Source organism: Ahaetulla prasina, chromosome 13 (assembly GCF_028640845.1).
Source record: "Ahaetulla prasina isolate Xishuangbanna chromosome 13, ASM2864084v1, whole genome shotgun sequence".
Taxonomy (NCBI): domain Eukaryota; kingdom Metazoa; phylum Chordata; class Lepidosauria; order Squamata; family Colubridae; genus Ahaetulla; species Ahaetulla prasina.
In genome coordinates this window covers 26,168,096-26,193,542 of record NC_080551.1, presented here as the reverse complement: position 1 = coordinate 26,193,542, position 25,447 = coordinate 26,168,096, and the positions used below count along the sequence as shown (strand labels likewise).

General features: G+C 50.3%; 1 protein-coding gene across 6 annotated transcripts; it reads right to left on the bottom strand.

Moving 5' to 3' along the window:
• Positions 1-5: 5 nt before the first annotated feature.
• Positions 6-14,501, bottom strand: USP3 (ubiquitin specific peptidase 3). Of its 6 annotated transcripts, none has more exons than XM_058155787.1 (15): positions 14,305-14,497; positions 9,692-9,752; positions 8,766-8,897; positions 7,222-7,305; positions 5,890-5,965; positions 5,079-5,161; positions 4,801-4,914; positions 3,964-4,077; positions 3,282-3,428; positions 2,886-2,992; positions 2,692-2,772; positions 2,469-2,587; positions 1,971-2,084; positions 1,799-1,866; positions 6-1,344 (listed from the first exon to the last, which is right to left on the bottom strand). In XM_058155787.1, the coding sequence occupies exons 1-15, from the start codon at positions 14,393-14,395 to the stop codon at positions 1,179-1,181; spliced, it is 1,557 nt and encodes a 518-aa protein (XP_058011770.1). In that variant the 5' UTR covers positions 14,396-14,497; the 3' UTR covers positions 6-1,178. The 6 variants fall into 6 exon arrangements, with proteins under 6 accessions (XP_058011770.1, XP_058011771.1, XP_058011768.1 ...); XM_058155788.1 differs by having other exon boundaries at positions 5,911-5,965; XM_058155785.1 differs by having other exon boundaries at positions 5,884-5,965; positions 14,305-14,493.
• Between the last annotated feature and the right edge of the window lie 10,946 nt (positions 14,502-25,447).

The window sequence follows — 25,447 nt, the reverse complement described above, 5'->3', positions numbered from 1 at the left end:
TATGATGCCAGGGGAGGGGAGGGGAGGGGATGCTCCTCCAGGCAGGGCCAGCCACTTCCTCCTCCTTGCTGGGAAGGGGGCATGTTCCTGTTCACCTACTGGTGTATTCCACCTTGTGCCTCCCCCCACCACGTCCCTTTCGGGCTCTCCTCCCCTCCCCTCCGCTCCTTGAATTGAAGAATTCTGCAGAATTCAAAAGTTTACACGATTGGCTGATTGGAACAAATGCAACCAGGGACTTTCATTCTTTCCCTCGGGGAAAACCAGCTTTAAAAAAGCCTCTTCCATGCAGGAGCCTCAAGAAAGCGCAGCCTGGAAAGTCATCTCCCGCATCTTCTCTTCTAAAGCTCTTCTTCGGAGTTTCAGTGGCCCAAGATGGCAGTTTCTGTGAGAAAAGCGTAGAACGCTCGTCTGCTTCCAAATAATCTCCAGCCAGGAGGTCAGAGAGTGATGTTCGCAGAGTGAGTCTAGACTAGCAAAATGAATAGCCGATCCCAAATTCTGATTTTTGGTACCTTAATTGCAGCAAAATAGTAATTTTCCGTATCCGTATAAAGTATTTTTAAAAAAAGAGTTTCTATTACAAACGATGCAGCCATCTACTGAAGTACAATCTACAGACTAAAAAAACAGCCTTCGGAGAAACAAAAATAGCAGCAGTTACATGGCCTGTTTAATGCAGCCCCTTAAAGAAAGAAGGGGAGACCCCAAAGTCCGTGCCTGCATCCCGTTTGGGCCCGAGGGAGGTCGAGTCCTTGATCCTGGGAGACCCGCCGAGGCCCTTGCGGCGTTTCCTAACAGAGCACCCAGACTCGTGTTCATCAAAATGATTCAAGTTTCCCTCGTGGAAATGTGCCTTTAGAAAGCAAACCAGAACATGGAGACAGGAAAGTCAAACATAAAAGTCGCTCTTGAAACTATGTATAAAATTTGAGTTTAAGCAGCACATCAGTATCTGCTGAGGTTTTGCCTTTTTTTCCGGTATAACTAACCACAAAGTTAGCTTCTGTCCATTTTTTAATAAGTCAAATGCTACTACCGACAATGTAATAAAACTAGAACCCACAAAAAATTTTTAAAAAGTGCACAATGAAATCAAGAGTCTCGGATCAAGTATCTGTGGAGAACTGGAAATGTTTTGTCCATTGGACTTGATATGCACAGGGCAGAGAGAGGCATTAAAGTTTCTCAGATGCAGACTTAGCCTGCCGGTCAACGTAGAACAGGATGTAGGCCTTGGCTTTCGAGACCGTTTCCTCGTCTGTCAGCGTCACTGTGCTGTCGTTGAAATGGAACCAGCGCCCTTCGTGAGTTGCATACGCCGTGTAATGCCCAGAACCGACCCTGAAAATGGCAGCACCCAAAACATGAAAGGGAGGCCCCTTGGGCGGTGTCCGGAGAGGGCAGCAGCCACGCAAAGGCCGCTCACTTTGGCAGGCCGCTCACTTTGGCACTTTGACACAATGCAGGCCATCCAAGGTGGCCGCTTGCACTAAGCTCTTCCTCTCTCCCCTCTCCCCCCCCCCCAAGTAATCAAGGCTCCCACTGGTTTGAATCCCACCAGTTTATTGCCATCTGTTCACAGGGAAAGCCAACCAAGGTGGCCACTCTGGGAAGGGAAGGAAGGCCACAAGGGAAGCCACACCAGTTCTCGCCTGCCCTGCAAGGCCTTGGGAACCCCCGCCCTCCCTGCCACTCGAGGAGGTGATCTGTCCATCTGCCCACTTCCCCATCATGTGTCAACGCATGCCAGGTTTTAAGAGTCCAGCCCCCAACCCAGATCTTTCCAAGTACTCACCCTGACCCATGATGCACAACCACAGCCGCCAGGTCATATAGGCAACTGTCTGGGCCACTGTTTTCCGGCTGCACAGGGAGGGGCGGGGGGGGGGGGAGAAAGCAAAAGAAACTGAGTGCCCTGAAGCCTCGGTCTGTCCACTGCCTCCTCTACCCAGCCACGGGTGCCCTACCTCCAGCAAGTAGCACTTCATGTCCAGGCCGCGCAGAGGGAACTCGACAAAGGTGTCCACCTTGTTCCTCAGGTAGGCTGTCCAGTGAAAGCGTTTCAGGTGCAGGCACAGCACCTGGGTATTAAAGGGACACAGCACAAAAAGGCTTTAAGGACTGCATTTGACAAAACCCTAGAATTAAAGCACAGCTTTGCAGCAGCTTTGGGCACAAGAGCCCAGAAACCCATTATTTCTGTGAGAAAGTAAAATAATTTCACAATAACAGCATTTATTTAATATATTTCTATACCCTTTCCTATTATATCTCAAAGCAGCACACAAAAATTGTAAATGTCCTTTAGATGCCAAGATGTTCATTCACAGGTTTTATAGGACACCGCATGAAAGTTCCAAAACTGGCTGTCCCTCCACAATCTTCACTAGAAGACATTACCGAGAAACTGCAGCTTTTCTTTCTCTACAAAAAACATCCCACCATGTTTATCAAGTGGCACTCACTTTGGGTAGCTTCTGCATCCAGAACTTCTTGGTGGACTTCTGTTTCTTCTTACATTTGTGACACATGTAGAGCTCTGAGTCGTCAAGTTCTTCCAGGTCGGTGAAGCTACGGAGACAATCTAGGGCAACGAAGAGGGCGAGTGAGTCCCGGCCCCGTGGCTCTTCGATTAAAAGAAGGAATGAACGGCCCCAGAGACCGGAGAGCCGCTTCCTAAGAACCTACCCCGCAACGTGCAGATTGGTCCATTCTCTTGGTTCTTGTTACGTTTATTCCGGAACTGACTTGGAATATCTAGTGAGAGGTCTAAAAAAGCGAAGGTCTCGTGAAAAGTCTAGAAGAGATTCTGGTGTGATCAGAGTTACAAAGGAAAGCATTCCATGAATACTTTCAAGCTGGCGTATTTTTAAACCCTTTACCTAGGAATGGATCAAACTTTCTGGATTCAGTTCCACATATCAAGCAGTTGACTTCATTCTGAAGGACACCTCCAAAGATAGTTGTGACAACGGTAGAAGTGCCATTCCTGAAGAAAAGGAGGGGGGAGGACCGTCAGGACAGCAGGCCCCTCATAATGGCCTGTGCCCAGAATGTCTAATTATTCGATTGTTATTCGGTCATTTCACCTTTGTACAAAAGCAACCCTCAGGGAGAGAGATGTGGGAGAGGTGTGTCAAGTCCCCCTCCCCCTCCTCTTTCTACTCAGCAAGGCTGCCCACACAAGTTGCCTCTGTTGTGGGAGGCAACCACGGCCACCCACTGAAAATGACCCCAGCCACAAAGCCCAGCAAAGCCACCATAGGATTGAGACTTACACGCAGCACCTGCTACCGGCAGTGAGACCAGGGCTCTCTGGAACAAGGGCTGGGTGAGCAACACCGTTGAAGCCCTCCTGCAGTTCCAGGTGCAGGTGGTCCAAGAGGTAGCGCATGAACTCGTGGGCATCTTGCTGCTGGTACCCCCTTAACATAAACAAATCCAGGAATCGATAGACTGACCACCAACTCTTATGTGCGCTGCGCACAGGGAAGGTGGAAAGGCCCAGCTCCTGAATGAGAAAGGAGGCCATTTCTGAAATCATCCGACCACATGAAGAGTTTCTAAAGCCCTTCTGGGGAAGTTCTCGGCTCTTTCCAATGTGCAAACTTCACGGCGCTATGGGATATACACGGGTGCCCGAATGCACACGTGCAGGACTGAGACACACACTACGTTTGTGTGAGTGTGTGAAGAGAGCTTTGTAGGAAACCAAAGCAGCAAAAGAGCTTCTACAGACTTTGCGGAGCTCCAGGATCGGCTGGGATGCTCAGCTGCCCCGTAGTCTGCCTCAGCACCCCTCGGCCTCAGAAGCCAGGAGAGCTACTCTCAACGCTGCTCCTTCCGTTTGGGGAAGAGCAAAGCCGCCTGGCACACAGAGGGGATCCACCGGAAGGCCAAGCTGCCCTCCAAAGGAGGCCGGGGCAAAACTGCTCCTTGAAACAGGCAGAGCAGACTTACCTGAAGTTGGGCATGATTTTCCAAACAACGTAAAACAGGGATTCGGGGCTGAAGGCAGTTTGACTTCCCTGCCACAAAGCACACAGGGTCTTCCGGAATTCTTCCACCAGGGAACTGCCGAAGGAAAGGAATATTTATTCTCAGAAAAAAAACAAACTCTACATCCAACGTTACTGGACAACTAACCACTGAGGGGTTTTTTTTACCCGACATTTTTTTTTTTTGCATTCAGTCACGTCAGATCCTCAGAGGCTGCTCTGACCAATCCCTGCAGCGTTCTTGGCAAGGTTTTTCTGAAGGGGTTTGCCATTGCCTCCTTCTTAGGGCTGAGAGACAGTGACCGACCCAAACTCGTAGCTTCATGCCCAAGGCATGAAGGGCCTCTGTGGCTCAGACTGGTAAGACAGGCTGTTATTAACAGCAGCTGCTTGCAATTACTGCAGGCTTGAGTCCCACCAGGCCCAAGGTTGACTCAGCCTTCCATCCTTTATAAGGTAGGTAAAATGAGGACCCAGATTGTTGGGGGGGCAATACAAGTTGACTTTGTATATAAATATACAAATAGGATGAAGACTATTGCTAACATAGTGTAAGCCGCCCTGAATCTTCGGAGAAGGGCGGGATATAAATGCAAATAAAAAAAAAAAAGATTAGAACTCAAGCTCCTGGTTTGTAGCCTGATGCTTAACCAGGCTACAGAGTGTTACATCTATCTATCTCTCAGCATACAACCAGGATGCCAGAGGTTCCATAACGGAGGCGTCTTTCTCCACGAGTCACTTAAGCCCCGCTCACTCCTTCCGTCTCCATACGCAGCCGGGCGGCTCCAGCACTCACACGCTGTTATCTCCTTGGCTCCGCGTGTGGTACGTCCGCCGGCCTGCAGTCTTCCCGTTCCGAAGTTCCACCGCTGGCAGCTCTTTGAAGTAACAGCAGAACTGTGGAATGTTACTGTGGGGAGAAGGAGAGATCAGCCAGATCTGCAGGTGGCAGCCCTGGAAAGACGCCTGCATGGCAGGAATAGCCAGGCCACACAGATTCTGGCACGGAGCCCTTTCGGGGGACACATCACCAAGTGCCCCACAGGGGAAGAGCCCCATTCCCAAATGAGATACCTGAGGGACTGAAGGATGGCGTTCATGAAACACGTGTTCCCCAAGTTCCGAAGGCCTGTTGCGCACAAACTTGTGGGGTTCCCCTGCGAACCAGGAAGATCACTGTGAGCTGACATACAATAACCCTAATAACCTTAATAACCTCCTTTTAAAGAGATTTTACACCATGACACAAAACAGGCTCCTTAGCCAATTTCTAAAGTACTTAGGTAAGTCTTTCATTACTGTTAGTCAATTACAGAGAATTTAGAGCACAGAAAATGATAACTTAAATTCAAACTTTAGATTGTTCATTAAATACTCCTGACATCACACAAAATCAATCAGTATATTCCCATATTCTAGCTTTGCTGAATTCTCTGATGCCAGGAGAAAATTTAGATTTCCCCTCCCCCCCCCCCGATAAACCGCCAGCCGTTCTGCTGGGGACTGTAGGAAGGACCCCCAGCGATGGGCTCCAGCCAGCTGCATGTATGATAGAGGCCTGGACCCTCCACACCCAGGGTCTCTCTGCCTTCACTTAGGACGAGGCCACACATGAACTTCAAGGCTGAATTAAAGGACAACTCATTATCTGGCCTGTTCCAGACTAATATTTTTCTCAGCCGAAAGTGAATTATTCAGAACCTTTGGCATTCAAAATTAGGCACTGAGTGCTGCCAACGCTGAAAACAACACTCGCGGGGCCAATTAAATGTTAAATCCTGAGATGGTTTTTTGGAAAGGATCTTCACTGATCAATGAGATTTGCTCCAAAGCTATCCTTCAAAATCCGAGGCAGACAGAACAATGAAACCACACTTACATTTACTTTTAATAACTTGCTGTTTACCGAGGCACTTTCAAGAAGTTTTCTTTTCCTATGTCGGTCTACTGTAAAACCTGAGCTGTGGGAGAGAATAAACGGACGATTTAAGACATGTTTAACAATGCAAAGAGAGCAAACAAAGCTAGTTACAATTAATAACACTTAAGGCAGGAAGAGTTAAATCAGAGGTGAAATGCTCCCGGTTCGGACCGGATCACCCAATCCGGTAGCAATGGCGGTGGGTGGTTCTGAGAACCGGTAGCAAAAATCCCTGCCCCCTACCCTGCTCATGCCCAGCTGAGCTGCGTGATCATTAGAGGGGTTTTTTTTAAACTTTTAAAAGTATTTTTTCTTCAGCCGAAAAAATGCTTTTAAAAGTAAAAAAGAAGTCTCTGATGATTGCGTGGCTCAGCTGGGATCGTCAGAATCCTTTAAAAGGATTTTTTTTACAATCTCTTCGGCAGAAGAGGCTGTAAAAAAATGCTTTCAAAAGGCTCATCTGGCAATCCCAGCTGAGTTGCTGGGCAAATCAGGCATCACCAGAGGCTTTTAAAAGCATTTTTTTACAACCTCTTCAGCCGAAGAGGTTGTAGAAAAAATGCTTTTAAAAGTAAAAAAAAAAAAAGTTGGCCATGCCCACCCGGTCACATTACCCACCACCACCAAGCCACACCCACAGAACCGGTAGTGACACATTTTACATTTCACCCCTGGGTTAAGTGTGTTTTATAATAAAGAAATGTTTTTAAACAGCCTATTACACCTGGAATGTTCCTTTACCTACAGATAGATTCATCCTGGTAGTTTCAAAACAAATTTCTATATTCCCCAAAGAACAGCCTCAAGCCTGATTTTATTTTCAATTATCAGATTATATCTTCATTAATCTGATGGTCATGCTAAAGTTTAATCTAAAGCCTTTGATCTGAAATAACTTTTTCTTAAATCGGATTAACCGATCTCCCACAAGGCCACGTCTCTGGGCCTCGAAGGACCATTTCAAACACCAGGCCTCATCTCACCCACCCAGAACCTTACAAAGCTCCTCTATCTGGGTCTAGCTTCTATTCCCAGCTGAAGATATTCCATGGAGGAGAAGTTCAGCTCGGCATCCCCTGTGGGGCTCTCCCAGGCAGAGGCCCAGGTCACAGGTGGGAACATCTGCTAGAAAGCAACCGCTGCCTCCCTTCGTTTCAGGGACGCTTCCTAGAACTCTTCTCCCAGATGGCGTCCCATGAAAATTGGATCCATTTGCAATGCATGAAGACAATTCCCAAGCAGAGGCTGCTCAAAAGGAAGCACCTGTCCACCTTCAGGCCAAGAGAGGCTGCTTACTTCTCCAAGTTCTGTAGATGCTCCCGGACTTTCTGCACCAGGCCTAGCTTGGTATCATTTACTACGAAGTCATCACAGCGATAACTGTGGAGAAAACGTAGATCAATCAAAGAACGGCCACCGCTGGTTCCCTGACTAGCTTGAGGCTTCTGAACTGCAAATTCAGAGGTGGCAGTGAAGAGGACCGGAAAGCAAATGTCACCTCCAGTCTCCTTCAATGGGGACGAGGCACAAAATGCTGAAACACTAGAAGGAAACCACAATCGTGCAGGTGTCCCTCCCCACCGTCTTCCTCCAGACACTGAGCGGGGCTTCCCCAAATCCCAAATTCTTTTCCAACCAATTCTGTGATTCTTGGCCAAGCTCAGTCGGCAAAAGATCCTGCTTGGTCTTTCTGCCAATCTAATACATTCAGAAAGCAAATTGCTCCTTCCTCGCGAACAGCCCCAACTGGCAGGTCACTCAGTGATTCATCTGGACTTCCACATTACGGACAAAGTGGTAACTGGACCCCATAAGCTGACCGGCTGGATGCAGCAATCGAGGCACTGAGGAAGCTGCTCAAGGTGAGCAAGGAAAGGCCAGTGGAGGACTTACGAAATATTTGCAACCAACAATGTTTATGGGATGTGGACAAGAGGCAGAACGTTCTCCCGACAATAAAAAGTGTTCCCCTTTTTCTGGTTACTGCCAAGTGTTTTCCTTCTCACTTTTTTTAGCAACACTTTTTAGACTTGCATCTTTTGATTCCTAATTATAGCCGAAAATAAAGTCTGTCACGCACTGGAGACCAAATACTTTGTAGAGAAACATGAAATATATGCAAGAACGATGTTAATGCAGTTGACCTTTGTAGTCTGTAGTTCACAGAGGCAAATAAAGGCTCTACTTCAGCCACTACAGTGAAGACATCATCCGTGCCAAGAGCAAGAAACTGCCTCAGCAACGAAGGAACCATCAAAGGTACCGTCAGCTGCAAAAACCAAGGCTCAGTTGTTCATTTTAGAAGACTGGAACACTTAAGTAACAAGCAAAGGCACGGGGTGTGTGTGTGTGAGGAGAACCCTCTTCACAGTTCTTCAGCATGCGGGGAATTCCTCTCTGCGCAGTTTCCTGAAAGTGGAACTACTGGCTCTTCTCTTTATGTTTATGTTTGGTAAACCACCATTTTCTGTTTTAGCCAAACTACAAACTATAAATGAGCTTCCACCTGTAAAGCCGGGTCAGACACTGATTTGAACTGAACTACTATCTTTCCTTCCAAGGCTTCATCTGTCAAATGACCTTCGGAAAGCTTGCGTGGATTCTATAAAATAGAATCCCATATGAAAAAGTACAGAATTGGCCCAGAATGTTCTTTAATCCAAACGACATTCAAAATTACTTGCCAAGAGGTTCAAATCAACATACAGAGGAGGAGCAAGGAAAAGCCTGAAGAGGAGGAGGGAGCCGGGAGCCTCTTCAGCTCCCCACAATGGCTCTCAATCTCCACACATACACAAACACACCCCTCAATATCCCGGGGGGGGGGGGGGGTGACTTACCAGTAGGTGCTGTAACTACTACAATCCATGCAGACCAAGTGCTGAACCTTTTCTTGCTTTTCTGCTTTCTTGTGGTTTATTAAAGAAACTTGAGCATCTTCATAATGCTTCTTGGCGTGGCCATTTACATACCTTAAAGGATCAAGAAAGAAACAACAGTGAGATTTTGGAAGCCTTCCCCACAAAAATGCCGGCTTTTTCTAACTTGTAAAGAAACTTGAGGGGCAATTGCATTGGTTCCCGTTTAATATTGCCCAATTTCTTTCAGTATAACTCAGCAGGTTTTGAAAAACAGGTTCAAAATGCCGGAAGTGTACATAAATGGTGCCGAGACTGGAAGGGTTCTTCTGTCAGTTTTGTTAAAAAGGTTTATATTCCTGCTGCTGGCCCAAACCAAGGGAATTTCAAATATTTTGAGAAAAGCCAATAAGATGGTTTTACCTCCCCTGCCATTTTACATGGCAACGTGAAATATTTTTTGCCTCAGGGTGGCCCCAGGAGCAGGCAAAATGCATTGCTGCTTTTCAGCAGCCACACAAAGTAGCTGCAGGTGTCTGTCCTATAGCAAAAGCAGGACAGCCTCATGGGAACTGGGGACAGATGGCTCTTCCTTGACCAAACCCTCAAACACTTCTACCAAATGTGGGCAGCAATATGTTTTTAAATATGACTGCACCTAATCCTTGTATACCAGACAACTCTGAAGCAAGGGCCGGGACTACGGTTGGATTCTTGACCAGCCTTCCCCAGATGTGCTTATGGAGCAACCTGCAGGAGTTGAGTCCAAACAGATGTGGAAACAACAAAGGAAGGGCAGCTGGTCTACACCAAAGTTCTTCTCAAGATGTTGTCGTCCCAGGCCACAAAGAAGTGGGGGGACTGTGAAAATAGCACCTCCAGGAGAGGAGCTTGTGTCCCGCATTCACCTTCCACAGTGGACACTCGAGCAAGTCAGGCAGATCCAGGGACTTTTGTTAGAGCGGCACACTATTGGGGTAAGAAGAAATTAGAAAAAAATCAGTCACACAAGATGACATTTCTGCTCTAATGGGGAAAAATGATCATAGTAAGAATCATGATATGTGGACTTTAAAATTAAATATTCAGTAATTATATAAGCAAGAAGGTGGGATATAAATTTAAGTTTTTTTCATATGAAATATTTTCAGTTGCATATTCCCCTCCCTCATCATATTTTAACCACTTGGATTTGATGTATTTAATGCTTGGTACTATGTTCAAAATAAAATAAAATAAAATATAACCAACCACATAATCAGCAATGCAATACAGTTATACTGGGTGGATTATGAGTTGTTTAGGACGCTAAACTGAAGAATCAAAGCGATCCCCATACCAGATTTACAACTGGAACCCTGGTCACAATTGACCCACCAGAGCATATACAAAGTGGAATGACCTTATACCTCATTAGGATATCAACAACTGCAGAGCACGAGGAAGATGAATTCACAGCTAATTGGGCAACCAACATACTGAAAGGACAGAGGGAAAAAGCAGCTATGGCCCTTTGGCTACTGTTCACCTAGGGAAGGCAGACACAGTTCATGAACCATTGCCTAAAACTCACTAAATCCCCAAACAAACCCCCCACCACCACCCACCCAGGCCAGGGCTTGAGTTGTAGCCACTGTCACTTAAAATCTAAAAAACAACCAAAAAAAAAAACACCAGGCTTGACTTTGAACGGTTGAAAGCACCTTGTCTTCTAAAAATGTTTGTCTCTCAAGTGCAGAAGGCCTCCAATCCCAACATTAATGGCAATTTGTCAGTTCTTATAGATCACCAAACTGCAGTTAAGCTCCATTAACTTGGTGTGCTGGTAAAAGATATATCGGGTAGCACTTTTCACAGGTGGCTAACCAGTCTTAATTATTCTATTCTCTGTCAGAGAACTTAGCGTAGATATTTTCCAAGGCTATATGAATTCTCTACGGCAGTAAATTCTTTTTAAGTGTCAGAAGAGCATCAAATACTTGTCTAGGAGGGATGTGGTGAAAAATAAAATCTGTGATGGTGTAAGGAAGCTTGGAGTCACATCCTCCCTTTTGGCAACTTCCTGTTAACTGAGTAATTCAGAAAGTATATTTTCTATTGCATAATAGAACAGAAACAATGCCCCGGTTTCTACAAGACTCTAAAGTGCCCAAATGCACTTGATGAAGTGCCCCTATTATGTGCAATATTCCTTGTAAAAGGTGAAAACATGCTGTCCTAATGAGCTGCTCCTCTAGGGGAGGGAGCGCAGAAGCGGCAATTCTGAACCAGCCAGAGCAAAACTACTGGCTTCAAATCCAAAGCAAAATTCCCACAGGCTGTGGTGACCCATTCCCTCTCTTCAGAGTTTGGGTACTCAACCTCTGGATTCATCCTGATATCTGAAGCCCTGCTTAGCCATCCTGATATCTCAAGCCCTTCCCTTAGCCATCACCAAAGCTTTGTTTGGTTTTTGTGCTGGGCAAACAATAGGGCACAAAAACTGGGTGGCAGCAGCAACTATAACCCTCACTCTGGGTTGTGCTGGCACACACCGAGAAGGGAAGTATGTGCCAGGCCTCTCAAGCATTTCTCCAAGAACAAAAGGCTGACCCAGACACGCACGGCCCCCGGCAGCCGCAAAAGAGGAACCCCTACAGCATCCCTTATGCCCTGCCTTCTTCCTCGCAAGGTGGCATGGAGTGGTCAAGCCAGGGTAAAATTGCACACCCCTAGGAGAACGGCGTGGCCTATTCACCCATCAGGAGATGCAAACTCAGCTAGGAATGAATCCAGGGTCCAAGGCCTGGGAAAAGCGCTCCATCTCCTCCAAAGCTTCTCTTTCCCTTATTCCTCACCTGCCTCTTTTTGCCCTGAAAAGGAGGAAGACACTGTAGGGTTAGCCAAATTATGAGCAAGGGTTTTTTTGTTTTTTTTTTGGTCTCAAGAGACAAGTATTCTGATGCTGCTGAGTGGAAACTGAACTAGGCAACATTAATAGCTGCCAAGAGAGCAATTAAGGTCAATGTGTAACCAAATGAGGGCTGCATTCATCCACCTTGTAAAGGAGCCAGGACAAAGGTGAAGGTCAAGTGCTTTCTTATGCCAAATAGAATGCATTAAGAAGTCATCCTGAAAACAGCTTCATCTTGACAGTGGCAAAAAATTAAGCTTTGTGGCCAAAAGATTTTACATATGAAACAGCAGTGAGAAATGCCAGGCCTAACCAAAACCTTTGACAGAGAAGGAACTGGGCCCTCCCTATGGTGCTTAGGTCCTTTTACTTTCATCAGTGAAAAATACCTGCAGTTACTGAGGAGAAAACCTTAAGAAAGACCAACAATCTCCAGACCTGGAGACCACCATCCGCTAACGCAGCAATTGTAGATTTTCTTTCTTTGCTATAGGGATACAAACACTAGGTAGGATACTATAGCAGCTTCCATTACTACTTTTCTAGTTTTGTAAATGAAGGCTGCAACTCTGACCTAAATATGAAATGTCTCTCAGCCAGCAGGATGGAAGAGGGATCTACAGTTTCCTCTCTGTGGGTAGAAGCACCTGGGTGGCCTTTGCCAGGCTGGGAAGCCCTGCAGGTCTGGCCTGACTAGCTGGCACTGGCTTGGAAGGCAGCGAGGGAAGCACCCTGCTGGAGGGGCGGATTACAGAAAGGCCTGGAAGGCGGCAGCGGCAGTACAGCTGCCAAGAAAACCACATGGATGTCCATAAAGTCACCCGCAGAGGCTTACTTTTTTTAAAAAAAATATTTACTTCATTAAAAGCTCATTTCCACAATATCCTGCAGTGGACCACTCACCACGCCTGGGCCAGGTTTTCACTTGGCAAATGTTAATCGACTTGGAAGATAGCAGACTAGGTTACAAGACAGACAAGACTTAAGCTACTTCAATGGACATCATCTTAGCCAGCAATGGGATCATTTAAATCCATCTGTTAACATTTTTTCCAGTGTAGCAAAACTACTCCAAGGCCTTGACATTTATATAGCAGCAAGACAAGCTTTTTTTAAAAAAAAATTCCATAAATTATAATGCAATTCAGCTTCTCCACATTAGGAAAACATCCTTGTATTGTTTGTCATCAGAGCAAGGAAAAGATCCAGGAATTTCACTCATTGAATTCCTTCCTTGCGGAACAAATGAGAAGGTTTTCAAAGAAGAGTTGTGAAATTTCACTTTAAAACTCCCTAAACAGAAGGGAATATATTACTCGTTCTGGCCCAGAATGTCATGGCCTTATGCTACAAAACACCACCGAAAGTACACAAACTATTCAACAATTGTTTAGACAGTCCAAAATATATTTAGATAAAATCTTGGATTTTATCTAAATGTTGATTATGCAATTTTTATGATGCAGATCTTAATAAGCATTCTCAAAGTTGATGGGCTAAGATATTAAGAACGTTTTATTACTTATTAATTAATCGCAAGGGACTTTAGGCAGTATATGGGATATAAAATATAGAAACGAAATACATCACGATACAAAGAACAAAGAGTAAACAGCAGGACAGCAATGAAATCGGCTGATTATTTTCACCCTGAGGCTGATTTCTAACAGACAGCTATTTTTGGCACAATTTTTTGCTCCAACACATCTGTTATTAGCTTAATGCAAAACATGAAATTTGCAAAGGTTGAACTATTAATTGGTCAAGCTGTGCTTTACTGCTCTCCTTTATAAAATCCATCGGCTGATAGATCTTTGTTTTAATTCATTTCTTGGAGTTAAGGTTACCTTTCGTGATCGGCAAGGGAGAAGTGAAAACCTGATTCAGGTACCGTCTGCGTACTTTTAAGTCTGGTACATACTTCTACACTATACATTTAAGAATTATGGGACATAATGCCCTTTACTTTCCAAGGTGGCTAACGAAACCAAATAAATGAAGCGCGAAACATAAAAAAAGTGGGGCAAAACAGAAAAGTGCCCTAGAAAGTCTGAAAGCCGAAGGATGCTGGCCAAGCAAGGGGCAGCCCTGGTAGAGGAGATCCTGGGCCAAGAAGGGCCCTCGAATTGCATCAACCTCTTCATTTAGCCCAGAGGGGCTGAAGGAAAAGCAGCTGCGGGGGGGGGTCTTCCAGGGGGAGCCCCTCGCAGCACCAGAAGCCGCAAATCCAGCCGAAGTCGCATCTTCTCCTCCGCCCCCCCGCCGGCCGGTTCAGGCAGAGGCAGGCCGGGCTGAAGCCCCTTCAGACCCCCCCTCCGCCCACCACGGCTGTCACCAGCAGCCACCGGCCGGGGTACGTCGGCCCCGCCCCCCCCGCCTCAGACCGGCCCACCTCACAGGGCTGCTGTTGCGGGGAAGGGAGGCGGAGGCGGCGCCCGGAGAAGCAGAAGGGAGAGGATCGCCTGGGAAACCTCCGAGCCCCCGGGACGCCCCGCCCGCCGCGCGCTCCTCCGCCGGCCCGGGGGATTCTGGGAGCCGCTCTCGGCGGGGCCTTTATGACAGACAGCGCCGCCCCTGCCCGGCTGAGGCGCCCGCGGCGGGGACGATGGGCGCGGGAGTCGCACTCACCGCTGCAGCACCACGAGGAGGGCGAGCCCTGCGGGAACTTGGCCGAGTCGGGCGCGAGGGAGACGCTGGCGCCCAGGTGCGGGCACTCCATGGCGGCGGCGCCGATGCCCGCCGGCCTCCTCCGCTCCTCGCCCTGCGTCGCCCCACGCACGCACGCACGCACGCCACGCACGCCACGCACGGCGCCTGCGCCGCCCGCGGACGCGCCCACCCGCCGGGTTTTCCGATCGCGACGCCCAAAGGACACGCCCCCCGCGCGGCGCCTCCCTTCCGCCCGCCCGCCCCCCCGCCCACCCATCGGGGCCTGGAGCTGCGGAGCGAAGGCGACCCACGCAACCGCGGGTCCCCTCCCTGTTCCTCCCGCGCCCGGGACGCCACAGGGGCCCTCCTTTCCTCCCGGCCCCGCATCGCTCAGCGTTCGCTCGGGCGCCGGAATTGCGGGCGCGCCCGTCGGGTGGCTTTGTGGCGCGCTCTAGAGGCGGCGGCTGCAGTTCCCGGGTGGCCGCCAGGGGGGGCCTCCGCCTCGCCTGGGGCGCGCCGGGGCTCCGCGGATGGGGGGGGCGGCGCCCGTGGATATCCCCGCACGGGGGAGGGGCTTCCCCGAGGGGGAGGGGCTCCTCGGCGGACCGGGACTCAGCCTGTCCGCCGCCCGGCAAAGCTTCCCGGAGGGGCTGGCGACCCCCGCCCGACTCCCGCCCCCGGGACCCCCGAGCGGCAGCGCCAGAAGAGGCAGCGCTTCCCCGAGGCCGGCCCGCCCCTGGCGACCCCCTGCCGAAGGCGCCTGGCCCGGAGGAGGGCCGGCTTGGCTGCGTCGAAAGGCCGGCGGGGGTCCCAGACCCCTCGGGGCAGTCCTGGGCACCAGGGGCTCTTAGCCGGGATCCCGGGGGGGGGGTCTCCGTTGGGGGTCCCCATCCCACTGGGCAAGGGGTTCCCGAGGGCGCCCCTTCCTCTGCGTCGGGGCTGGCCGGGCACGGGACGCTCCGAGTGGCGACTGTACACAAAAGCCTCCGGCCTCAGCAGCGCTCCGTGTTGCCAAAACAGCCTCCCCGGCCGCGTGTTTCGTGTAAACCGCCCGTCGGTCCGGTTGATGCTTGTTTGTTTGACCAACTCCTCCCCCCCCAGCCCTGGCGAGCCATTTGCAGAGCCCCCCGGAACGACACCGGAGGAAATGAGAGCCGGGGGGGCAAAGGAAACACACACAGGCACAGCAGCTCAGCGGTCTGAAGGATCCTTAGCTCTCCTTGGAACCGTCCAGTGGTTACCGCTTGTAATAATAGGCCACGTGCTGGAATGTTGTTTTGAAAAGGATAAGAGGGTGGGTGCTATTTCAGGCGGCTGGCCAGCCTTCCCCGGATTTTCCTGGCAAGGTCCAGTGCCAGACTCCTGGCCTCCCCTCCAGCGCTCCAGGTGACCCACACAGCTAGCCTCTCATTGAAACACCTCTTTGACCAAAGAACTGGCCACTAATGACAGTGGCCGAAACCCAAACCTTAAAATGAATAACTTTGTCCACCTTTCTGATCCTCCCTTATTTTCACTCCAGGCTATAAAAAGACGCTTCAAACTTCAGAATTAGTTTCCCTTGTTTATTTTGGAGGAGCCGCCGGAGTTGGTCTCGGGCTGTGGAAATGCCCACTAAAAACCACATAAAGCGCTGGGTCCCCATTCCGAAGGGTCAGCTGCCCTTTGCTCGCCCAGCAGAGGTCCTTGTCTGGGCCCAGGTCAGTCCTAAAGCTTGCAGGGTATCCTGATTGTGGTCCCTTGTTTAGAGCAATCCCAAAACACAAGGAATCCTTGCAAGGGATCCGCTTGCTGGATCCTTTTAAAAGCTTATCAGAGATAGCGTCACCTGGAAAATGGGCAGCCCCAGATCTCCTGAGGGCATCGGGTAAGGGAAGATTGTGCTGTTTGAATAGGTGCCAAGTCACATTGCTTGTGCTGTGGGGCAGAATGGGAAGGAAATATTGGAGATGAATCTCCAATCCACAATAAAAATATAAAAGAATTAACATCCAAATGTCTTAAAACTATCCTCCATCTTACCCAAGTTTAACCAAACAATGCAAAGAAGGCCCAGGGAAACGTCAGGCTGGCTGAGAACAACCCTCGCCTCTCGGCCATGTCCTAATGTCAGTCAGCTCTCACAGCCGTCCCCCTTAGCACCCTTCTCTCCCCACTGAAGTCAGTGCCAGAGATAAAATGGAATTGACCTTCCGTCAGGCTCTATTTTGAAACTGATGGCTATAGGTGCAGTGGGCAACCCATCCATCACCCCAGACAAAGAAACTACCGAAAGATAGAATTTCTCCCAGGAGAATTTCTCACCTACCCATGCTCAGGACCGGGTTCTCCAGCCAGATCCAAAGGAATCCAGGAGCCAAGAAATCAACTCAACTGAAACACTCCTGATCCTTTCACAGTTGAGATCTGGGGCTCCTGGCTGCCAGTGAAAAGCTCCCCCACACACACACACATAGCCTGCTTTTAATGGTTAAAGAAGATGAGTTATTGCTTTCAGTGCTAAAAATGTTGCCCTCTTTTTATGGCATTTCTTGTAATGTCTAAGATGAGCCTAGGAATAGATTGACATTGAAACATGGTTTTCTCCCTGCAAAATATCGAACAAGGCTGGGGAATGTGGGGCGGGGGTCCCCAGTTTCTCCCTCCTGTCCCATATTTCCCCCAGAACGGCTTCAGGGTTTATTGATTGCGGTTGTTGTTTCTGAGCAAAACTGGGGAGGCGAAACTGACCCTCCAAAGGGGATGGCCACTGAAGGGGGTCCACAGCCAGCCAGGAAGGTCCCCTAAGCAAGGCCAGCGGAAGAAGCTCTCCCCAGGAACTGAGGGGTTCGCTCAAAGGCTTCTCCTGCATGGTTCTGTGTCTCAAGCAGAACCTTTTGGTTCGTGACGGAACACTAAAAGTAGGGGAGGCAGGAAAATTATAGGCTGCCATCAGCAAGGAGAAGATGGTTCCTTGAAATCTGGGAACTGATGTCATGCCTGATTCCTCAAGGCTCCATGCAGGATGTCTACACACACGCCTTTGTCAGGGGTGGGCTGCTGGAGGCTCGCAGGGGCTCAGGAGAACCTCTAGCTAAGATTCTGTGCAGTTTGGAGAACCCCCAAATTCCACTCCTGGCTGGCCACGCTCACCCCGCCCCTCCCAGGAGTCCCCACGCAGCCTGTTTTGGATGCAGGTAACTGCAGGGTGCGCGCAGAGGCTCAGGGAGGGTGAAAAACCGGCCTACCAGAAGTTCGGGAAGGGCCTCCAGAGCCTGGAGAGGTGTTTTCACCCTCCCAGAGGCTCAAGGAAAGTCTGGGGGGGAGGCTGGTGCCGCCCTGGTGCAGGAGGCCAACTAGGGCACGCCCGCCATGGCCACGCCCACCCAGCAACCGGGCAGAGAACCCCTTGCTAAAATTTTTGAAGGCCACCCTTTGTCCAGGAAGGCCTCTGAAAACATTCTACGCATTCTACGCATGTCCAAGATGGCGCCGCGCCGCTGAACAGCTGTTGCGGCGACGGGCCTATTTTGGACCCGACTGGGTTGGGGGAGGTCTTTTTGACAGCTTGGACCCCCCGCCCGGGTAGAGGACAGTGCGGTAGGTGGGAGGATGGGCGGATTGAGGCGGGCCTACTCCAGCTGGCGGCCTGGCTTAGTGGCCACGAAGAGGTCCGATGGTCGCCTTCTTTGCCACCCTGAAGGTTGTCCACGGGCCTAGTGGACGCCCTCCCTATCATCTAGAGGACGTCTATGGGCCGTCTGTGGGGGCTTTTTTGAGTCCTTTACTCCCCCCCCCGGACTTTGGGAGAGAGATGCCTCGTCGGTGGCCCATTGGGCGCGTGCTTCGGCCTGGCAGCGTTCAGCCTGGCGGTCGCTAACAGGCTCGGTGGACGCCCTCTTTGTCAACTTGAAGGACGACCACGGGCCATGTGGGCGCCTTTTTATCATCTTGGAGGATGCCCATGGGCTGGCTGCAAGGGGACCCTTTGAAGATCTTTGGCCCCCAGTTGGGGGAATTGAGGATGGTCCTGGACAATCCTAGCTTGACTATTGTAGGACTTCATCCTTTTCTCCCTCCCCTCGTCCATAGACCACCCCTCGGGATTGGATACGAGGGGTTGGTGTTCTGACTGAATCATGGCGGTTTTGTTCATCCACCGCCTAAGAACTATTTCTCGTCTTGTCTTTCACCCGGAATTACTGGTGTGTCAGTTATCATCTTGACAGGTCCAGGATGGGTCTGCTTGCCGGACTCTTATCATGCGGACATTTACAGCGGCTGACCTTCTTGCCCTGCGAGATTCCCCTCTCTCGCGGGTTTGGCCCCCCACACTATCAAGGGCCCATCTTGAGGACGGGTTTTGGAACCCCGAGAGATGGCATGCCAAAAATAGGAGACTCAGGGGATTTTTAACTAACTGTTTTAATCGGCTTTTTAAGGGGAGTTTTAATGGGAATTTTAAGGGGAGTGTGGGAACTGACGGGTTTGGGTTGGGGAGGGTGGGGGGGAGGGTGGGGAACCCATCGGGGAGGGTATGTCCAGTCCCAGCGCACGCTCACGACATTATTTCAGTTGGTCCGAAGACAGGGGGGGAGGGGATTGTGCAGAGCAGAGAGTGTTTTTCCATCTGTACGGTAAGTGGGAGAGGCAGATATGGCGGAGGCAGGGGGCCGTATCATTCTTTGGGAGCACATGTTCGATGTTTAAAAACGATCACGTGCTTCGGCCCCCCAGTCCTTACTCGTTCCCCGGATGGTCAAGACCGTCAGAGTTTGGGTCTCCGGCTGATGCTTTGCAATGCCCGGTCCGTGGTTAATAAGGCTCCCCTGATCTTATTCAGAGGGAGTCCGCAGACTTTATGGGCATTACGGAGACCTGGTTGGGCACAGAAGGGGGTGTACCCCTGGTTGAACTGTGCCTTCCGGGTGTCCGGGCATTTCATCAGCCAAGGGCCCAAGGTAGGGGTGGGGGGGTGGCGGTTGTGATTAAAGAAAGTCTGGAGCCAAGGGAGTCCACTGTTCCTCAGATAGCTGGTTGTGAATCCCTCCTTGTGAGGTGGGGCCATCGGAATCAGATGGGACTGTTGATCACGTACCTGGCTCCTTGCTGCGTGACTACAGCCCTACCTGAGCTACTAGAGGTGCTTGCTGGCGTGGCGGTTGAGATTCCCAGACTTATGGTCTTGGGGGATTTCAACTTGCCATTGGCCGGCTTGTCATCAACGGTGGTTCAGGAGTTCCAGGCCTCCATGACGGCCTTGGACCTGATTCAAGTAACTGATGGCCCTACACACAGCGGGGGAGGCGCGCTGGACTTGATTTTTATCTCTGGTCAGTGGGTTAATGATCTGGTTTTAGGAAATATAGTGAAGGAACCGGTGTCATGGTCAGATCATTTTCTTCTTCGCCTAGACTTTCAGACCGCCGCCCACCACCGCAGGGAGACGGAACCAATGCGTTGGTTCCGTCCCAGGCACCTGATGGACCCGGAGAGGTTCCTGACGGAGCTTGGGCCGTTCCCTGAGGATCTTACTCACGGCACGACTGAAGAACTGGTTGCGGCCTGGGAACGGGCCGCGGCTGGGGCTTTGGACCGTGTCGTGCCTTTGCGGCCTCTGACCCGGCGTAGATCTCAATTGGCTCCCTGGTTCTCCGAGGAGCTGAGGGAGATGAAACGCCGGAGAAGACGCCTAGAGAGCACCTGGAGGTCCAGCCGTTCCGAGGCTGATCGGACACTAGTGAGGTCTTTTACTACCTAGTGGCAATGAAGGAGGCGAAACGTTCTTACGTTTCCACCCTCATTGCATCGGCAGATAACCGCCCGGCCGCCTTGTTTCGGGTGACCCGTTCCCTCCTTCACCAAGAGGGACGGGATGACCCCTTACAGGGACGAGCTGAGGAGTTTAACGGTTATCTATACGATAAAATCGTTCAGCTTCGGGATAGTTTGGACCAAGATTGCGGCGATCCAACCGGGATGACAGAGACACGTCTTGCTGATGTTATTTGGGATGAGTTTGATTCTGTGGCTCTCGAGGACGTGGACAGGTTGCTGGGGAGGTTGCATGCAACTACATGTTTACTGGACCCGTGTCCTTCCTGGTTAGTGCTGGCTGCTCAGGAAGTCACACGAGGCTGGCTCCAGGGGATTATAAATGCTTCTTTGGTGGAAAGGGTTTTCCCCGCCGCCTTGAAAGAGGCGGTGGTGAGACCCCTCCTCAAGAAGCCTTCCCTGGACCCAGCTATTTTGGGGAATTATCGTCCAGTCTCCAACCTTCGCTTTGTGGCGAAGGTTGTAGAGAGTGTGGTTGCATGGCAGCTCCCCCAGCACCTGGAGGAAACTATCTAGACCCGTTCCAGTCCGGCTTCCGACCCGGTTATAGCACGGAGACGGCTTTGGTCGCGTTGGTGGATGACCTCTGGAGGGACAGGGACAGGGGTTGCCCCTCTGCCTTGGTCCTATTAGACCTCTCAGCGGCTTTTGATACCATCGACCATGGTATCCTGCTGCGCCGGTTGGAGGGATTGGGAGTGGGGGGCACCGTTTATCGGTGGTTCTCCTCCTATCTCTCTGACCGGTCACAGACAGTGTTGACGGGGGGGCAGAGGTCGTCCTCGAGGCGCCTCACTTGTTGGGTGCCTCAGGGGTCGATTCTCTCGCCTACCCTGTTCAACATCTATATGAAGCCGTTGGGTGAGGTCATCAGTGGTTTCGGGGTGAGTTATCACCTGTACGCTGATGATACTCAGCTGTACCTTTCCACCCCGGACCACCCCAACGAAGCGGTCGAAGTGCTGTCCCGGTGCCTGGAAGCTGTACGGGTCTGGATGGGGAGAAACAGACTCAAGCTCAATCCCTCCAAGACGGAGTGGCTGTGGATGCCGGCACCCCGGTACAGTCAGCTGCATCCGCGGCTGACTGTTGGGGGCGAGTTAGTGGCCCCAAAGGAGGTGGTTCGCAACTTGGGCGTCCTCCTGGATGGACGGCTGTCCTTTGATGAACATCTGGCGGCCGTCTCCAGGAGGGCCTTTTACCAAGTTCGCTTGGTCCGCCAGTTGCGTCCCTTCCTTGACCGGGATGCCTTATGCACGGTCACTCACGCTCTGGTTACATCTAGGTTGGATTACTGCAATGCTCTCTACATGGGGCTGCCCTTGAGGTGCACCCGGAGGCTACAGTTAGTTCAGAATGCGGCTGCGCGAGTGGTAACGGGAGCCGTGGCTCCCACGTAACACCACTACTCCGTAGCCTGCACTGGCTTCCTGTGGTTTCGGTGCGCTTCAAGATTTTGGTTACCACCTTTAAAGCGCCCATGGCTTAGGACCCGGTACTTACGAGACCGCCTGCTGTTACCTTATGCCTCCCACCGACCAGACGCTCTCACAGAGAGGGTCTCCTCAGGGTGCCGCCCGCCAAACAGTGTCGGCTGGCGGCCCCAGGAGTAGGGCCTTCTCTGTGGGGCACCACGCCTGGAACGAACTTCCCCTGGCTTACGTCAAGTGCCTGATCTTCGGACCTTCCGTCGTGAGCTAAAAACACACCTATTTATTCAAGCGGGACTGGCATAATAGTGTTAAATTTTAATTCGGGGTTTTATTAATATTTCTAAAATTTTAAAACTAAATTTTAATTATCAGCCTTTTTGTAATTTGCTAGGTTTTAAATGTTTTAATTTGTATATATTTCGTGTTTTATCTTGGCTGTACACCGCCCTGAGTCCTTCGGGAGAAGGGCGGTATAAAAATTTAATAAATAATAATAAATAATAATAAAAAACCCTCCCTTAAAGATATACCACAGGCAGCTAATTGCTGTGGGAACCTGATGGCCCTCCTGGATGGGGGTCAGGCTTGGCCTCTGCTTTGGGATCAAGCTAAGGGGGAGCCAGGCTTTCCCACGGCCGGCCCTCTTGCACCTGGTGGGGCCTGGGACGCTCCGGCCAGATCACGGAGCTGGCAGCCAAGGCAGGGAGGGGCCCGGTGGCTTCCCCATAAACGGCCACGGCATCAAGATAGACGGAGGGAGCTTGACCAAAGCCACAAATGAATCAGGTTAAGGGTCAAGAGCAGCTGGATTTAATTACCGACTCATTTGCACTTTAGGAAGGCTTCCTGCCTGTCACAGGCTCCTTCGTTGCTGTCGAAGAGACAGATCAAGGGCAGTGCTGAGCAGGCGCTCCACATAAGGAGGCTGAAAATTAAGATCAATGTTTAATGCCAGTCCTTCCAAAGCAGCCTCTCTCCACCTCAGCAACTTGAAGATACGTGGGCTTCATCTCCCAGAGTTCCCCAGCCATGGTGAGGCTGAGAAGCCCTCCTCTAAAGATGCCGAGATGCTTGCAAAGTCCGCGAAGAGGCTCCTGCGGTCCTCAAAGGGGGGGGGAGGCCTTTCCTTGTGGTGCCTTCCGGGAGGAAAGAGCCCAGAGAGATCCTGGGCTTGACTCATCTACTGATTCAGCCTTGGGATTAACGTGCCGGGTTCCTTCACAGGTGAGTTTGCAGCCCTGTTGTGCAACTTTCTCTGGCTCACGCAGAAGGAGCATTTCTCGTTTGTTCAGCTCATGGATTTTCTCTCCTGGCAGGACTCCAAGTCACGTCCAAGCACCGTGATCTCGTCTGAATGACCTCTCTCCGTGATCTCGTCTGAATGACTTCTCTTCCACAGAAAATAGAACACAACGGACAACCTTGACCCATTTGGGGAAAAGTGGGTCTGCCCACAAAACCTTCCCAGTGAGGCCCTCCCCTCAGGAGACCACCGGCTGCATTGGAAAGTTGTTTGTATGATGGTGGTCTTCCCTCTCAGTTTTGGTCTAAGGAACTTGGGGCAGCCCTCACCCCTCGCGAGGGACCTGCCCAGGTTCAACCGGGGAATGCCGTTGCATGGGAAGCCTTATGCTGAACCCCCATAAATTTCACTGGATCAGGTCCACGTGGGAAACTAGGAACGGCCAGCGCCTGGTGCTGCCTTTACCTACAGGTCAGGCCATCGTCCAAGTGACCCTCTGACCTTGGGGAGGACAAGAAATTTTCCAAAACTCCTTCTGGCTGCCCAGCAGCTCTTCTCAAAGTCACCTTCACAAAGAGCGTGTGAGATTGATGGAGGTGTGGCAAAGACTTGCAGATACATGCGCATGCCTCTCTGAGGGTGCTGAGGCTGGGACATTTGTGTTACCCTGATCCACTCCCCAGCAATTATGCTGCAGCCCCGGGGCCAGAAGAAAACTCACACGCTTCACCCTGACTTGGGGCCCTGAGGAGGCAGGAAAGCCGGCTCGGGCACTGGGCATTGGGCCAGTCCGATGGACACTCCTGTCCCTGATTAATGGCTGTTTCTTGTTTCAGCCAATATTGTTTATTTCATTCTTCTGTTTTTCCTTCTTGGTACCAATAAACCTAGAGTCACATTGTGGCCATATAAATATAATACAGGAACCCTCTTCCACTTGAATTCTGAAAATACAGCCTGGACATTAGTGATTGTATTATACTGAATTATCTCCCTGCATTGTTTCCACTCCTGGCTAACTAAATGGCCAATTCTGAATACTGATAACATCAGCTAGCAAGTCCTCTGGCCATGCTGCTCAGAATGATGGGAGTTGTAGTCCAGTTCTTCTGGAAAATGACCTGGGGAAGACTACAGGGGACACTGTGCATGAGAGATTGATTTTCACAGATTCCATAAAACACTCCAGGGAAATTAATTGTATTTGCCAAAGAAAGGCATTTAACATTTTTTGTACTATATATGAAATCATTTCCCTACCGTTTCCTGTAAAGTATCTCAAACCTATTTACAATCGGGTTTGAGAACAAGAGTTAAGAGCTCTGTAAGGAAAAACACTGAATGCAAAACACAGACAAAATATAGGTGAAAGAAAGAAGGAAGGCTGAGGGGACCGAGGGCCACAAAGCCAGATGGGAAAGTTGGGGCTCTCGAGGGAGGGAAGAGAGCCTTTCAGAAGAATGCTGTGGCAGTGATCTACCAGAGATGCTATTTATTTTGGTCCATAACCAGATAAAGCAGAGCAAATATAAATTAACTGCAGCAGAGAGAGGAAAAACAAACAAATAGCCACAGAGGCTAAGAGGAGGATGAGGATCCGGTCACGTTCAGGAGCCCGTTGCTTTTACACGTTCACAGTGGATGCACAGAACTTGGCTAGTTTCTGTTGCTGAAGTTTTTTTAAATGTTGTTTGCCACCTGGAGTCACCTTTGTGTGAGTTGGGTGAATAAAAAAATTTGCTTAATAAAATTTATAAAACAGTTCTAAGTCTCCCATCTCTGAGTCCAGGAAAAGGGGCAACCAGGAAGCCAGAGCTGACGTGGGTCAGCAGCCACTCCTGCGCACGGAAGCTTTTGGCCCTCTGGAGATCAGGGTGATTCTAGCAGCCCCCTGGAAGGGCACCTCAAGTTTCCCAGGTAAGCGCATCCTCTGAAGCCACCTGAGAGACGTCTCTCTTCCAGCGGAGGCAGAAAAAAGATTGTCCCAAGTGCAGCACCTGGATTGGCCACAGCTGCCTCACAGCCTCTTTGCTTTCACCTCATTCCTATTCCTGGGAATCTAACACTGCAATTTGATGGTTTTCTGTTTTAATGGTATGTTTGAATAACCACACTGCTCAATTGCTTCTATTTTCCAAGACACTTTTCCAAATTTGAGTTTGGGTATACTGGTGACACAAATAAAACCAGATTGTTGCTGCAAAACTAGTCAGGGACAGAGCAAAAAGAACATGCATCCATCAGTTGCTGACAGGGAAATAAGAGTTCTGGGGAAAAGAGCAGAAGGGGCAGATTCCAAAATAGCAAAGTGGGAGCTGCAGCTCTGGGGCTGCCAGTCAAAAGGCCCTGCCAGGCTTGGTCCCAGCGCAAAAAGAAGCTGAAGGAGGGAGAGAAATGGGTTGGGATCTTTTGGAGACTTGCACAGCAATTAAATGCAAAGAGAACCACAGGCCCTCCACCCACAATGCAGCTTTGCTCTGCTGTTGGGATGAAAGGAAAGATCTAGAAGGAAATCTGGGGGGAAAGGCACAGCCTGGGACACAAACGAAAACACCCACAAAACTTTTCCATCCTTTGCGGGTCCACTGAAAGTCTAGACAAGGCAGGGAGCAGTATGAAGAGCTGCAGGAGG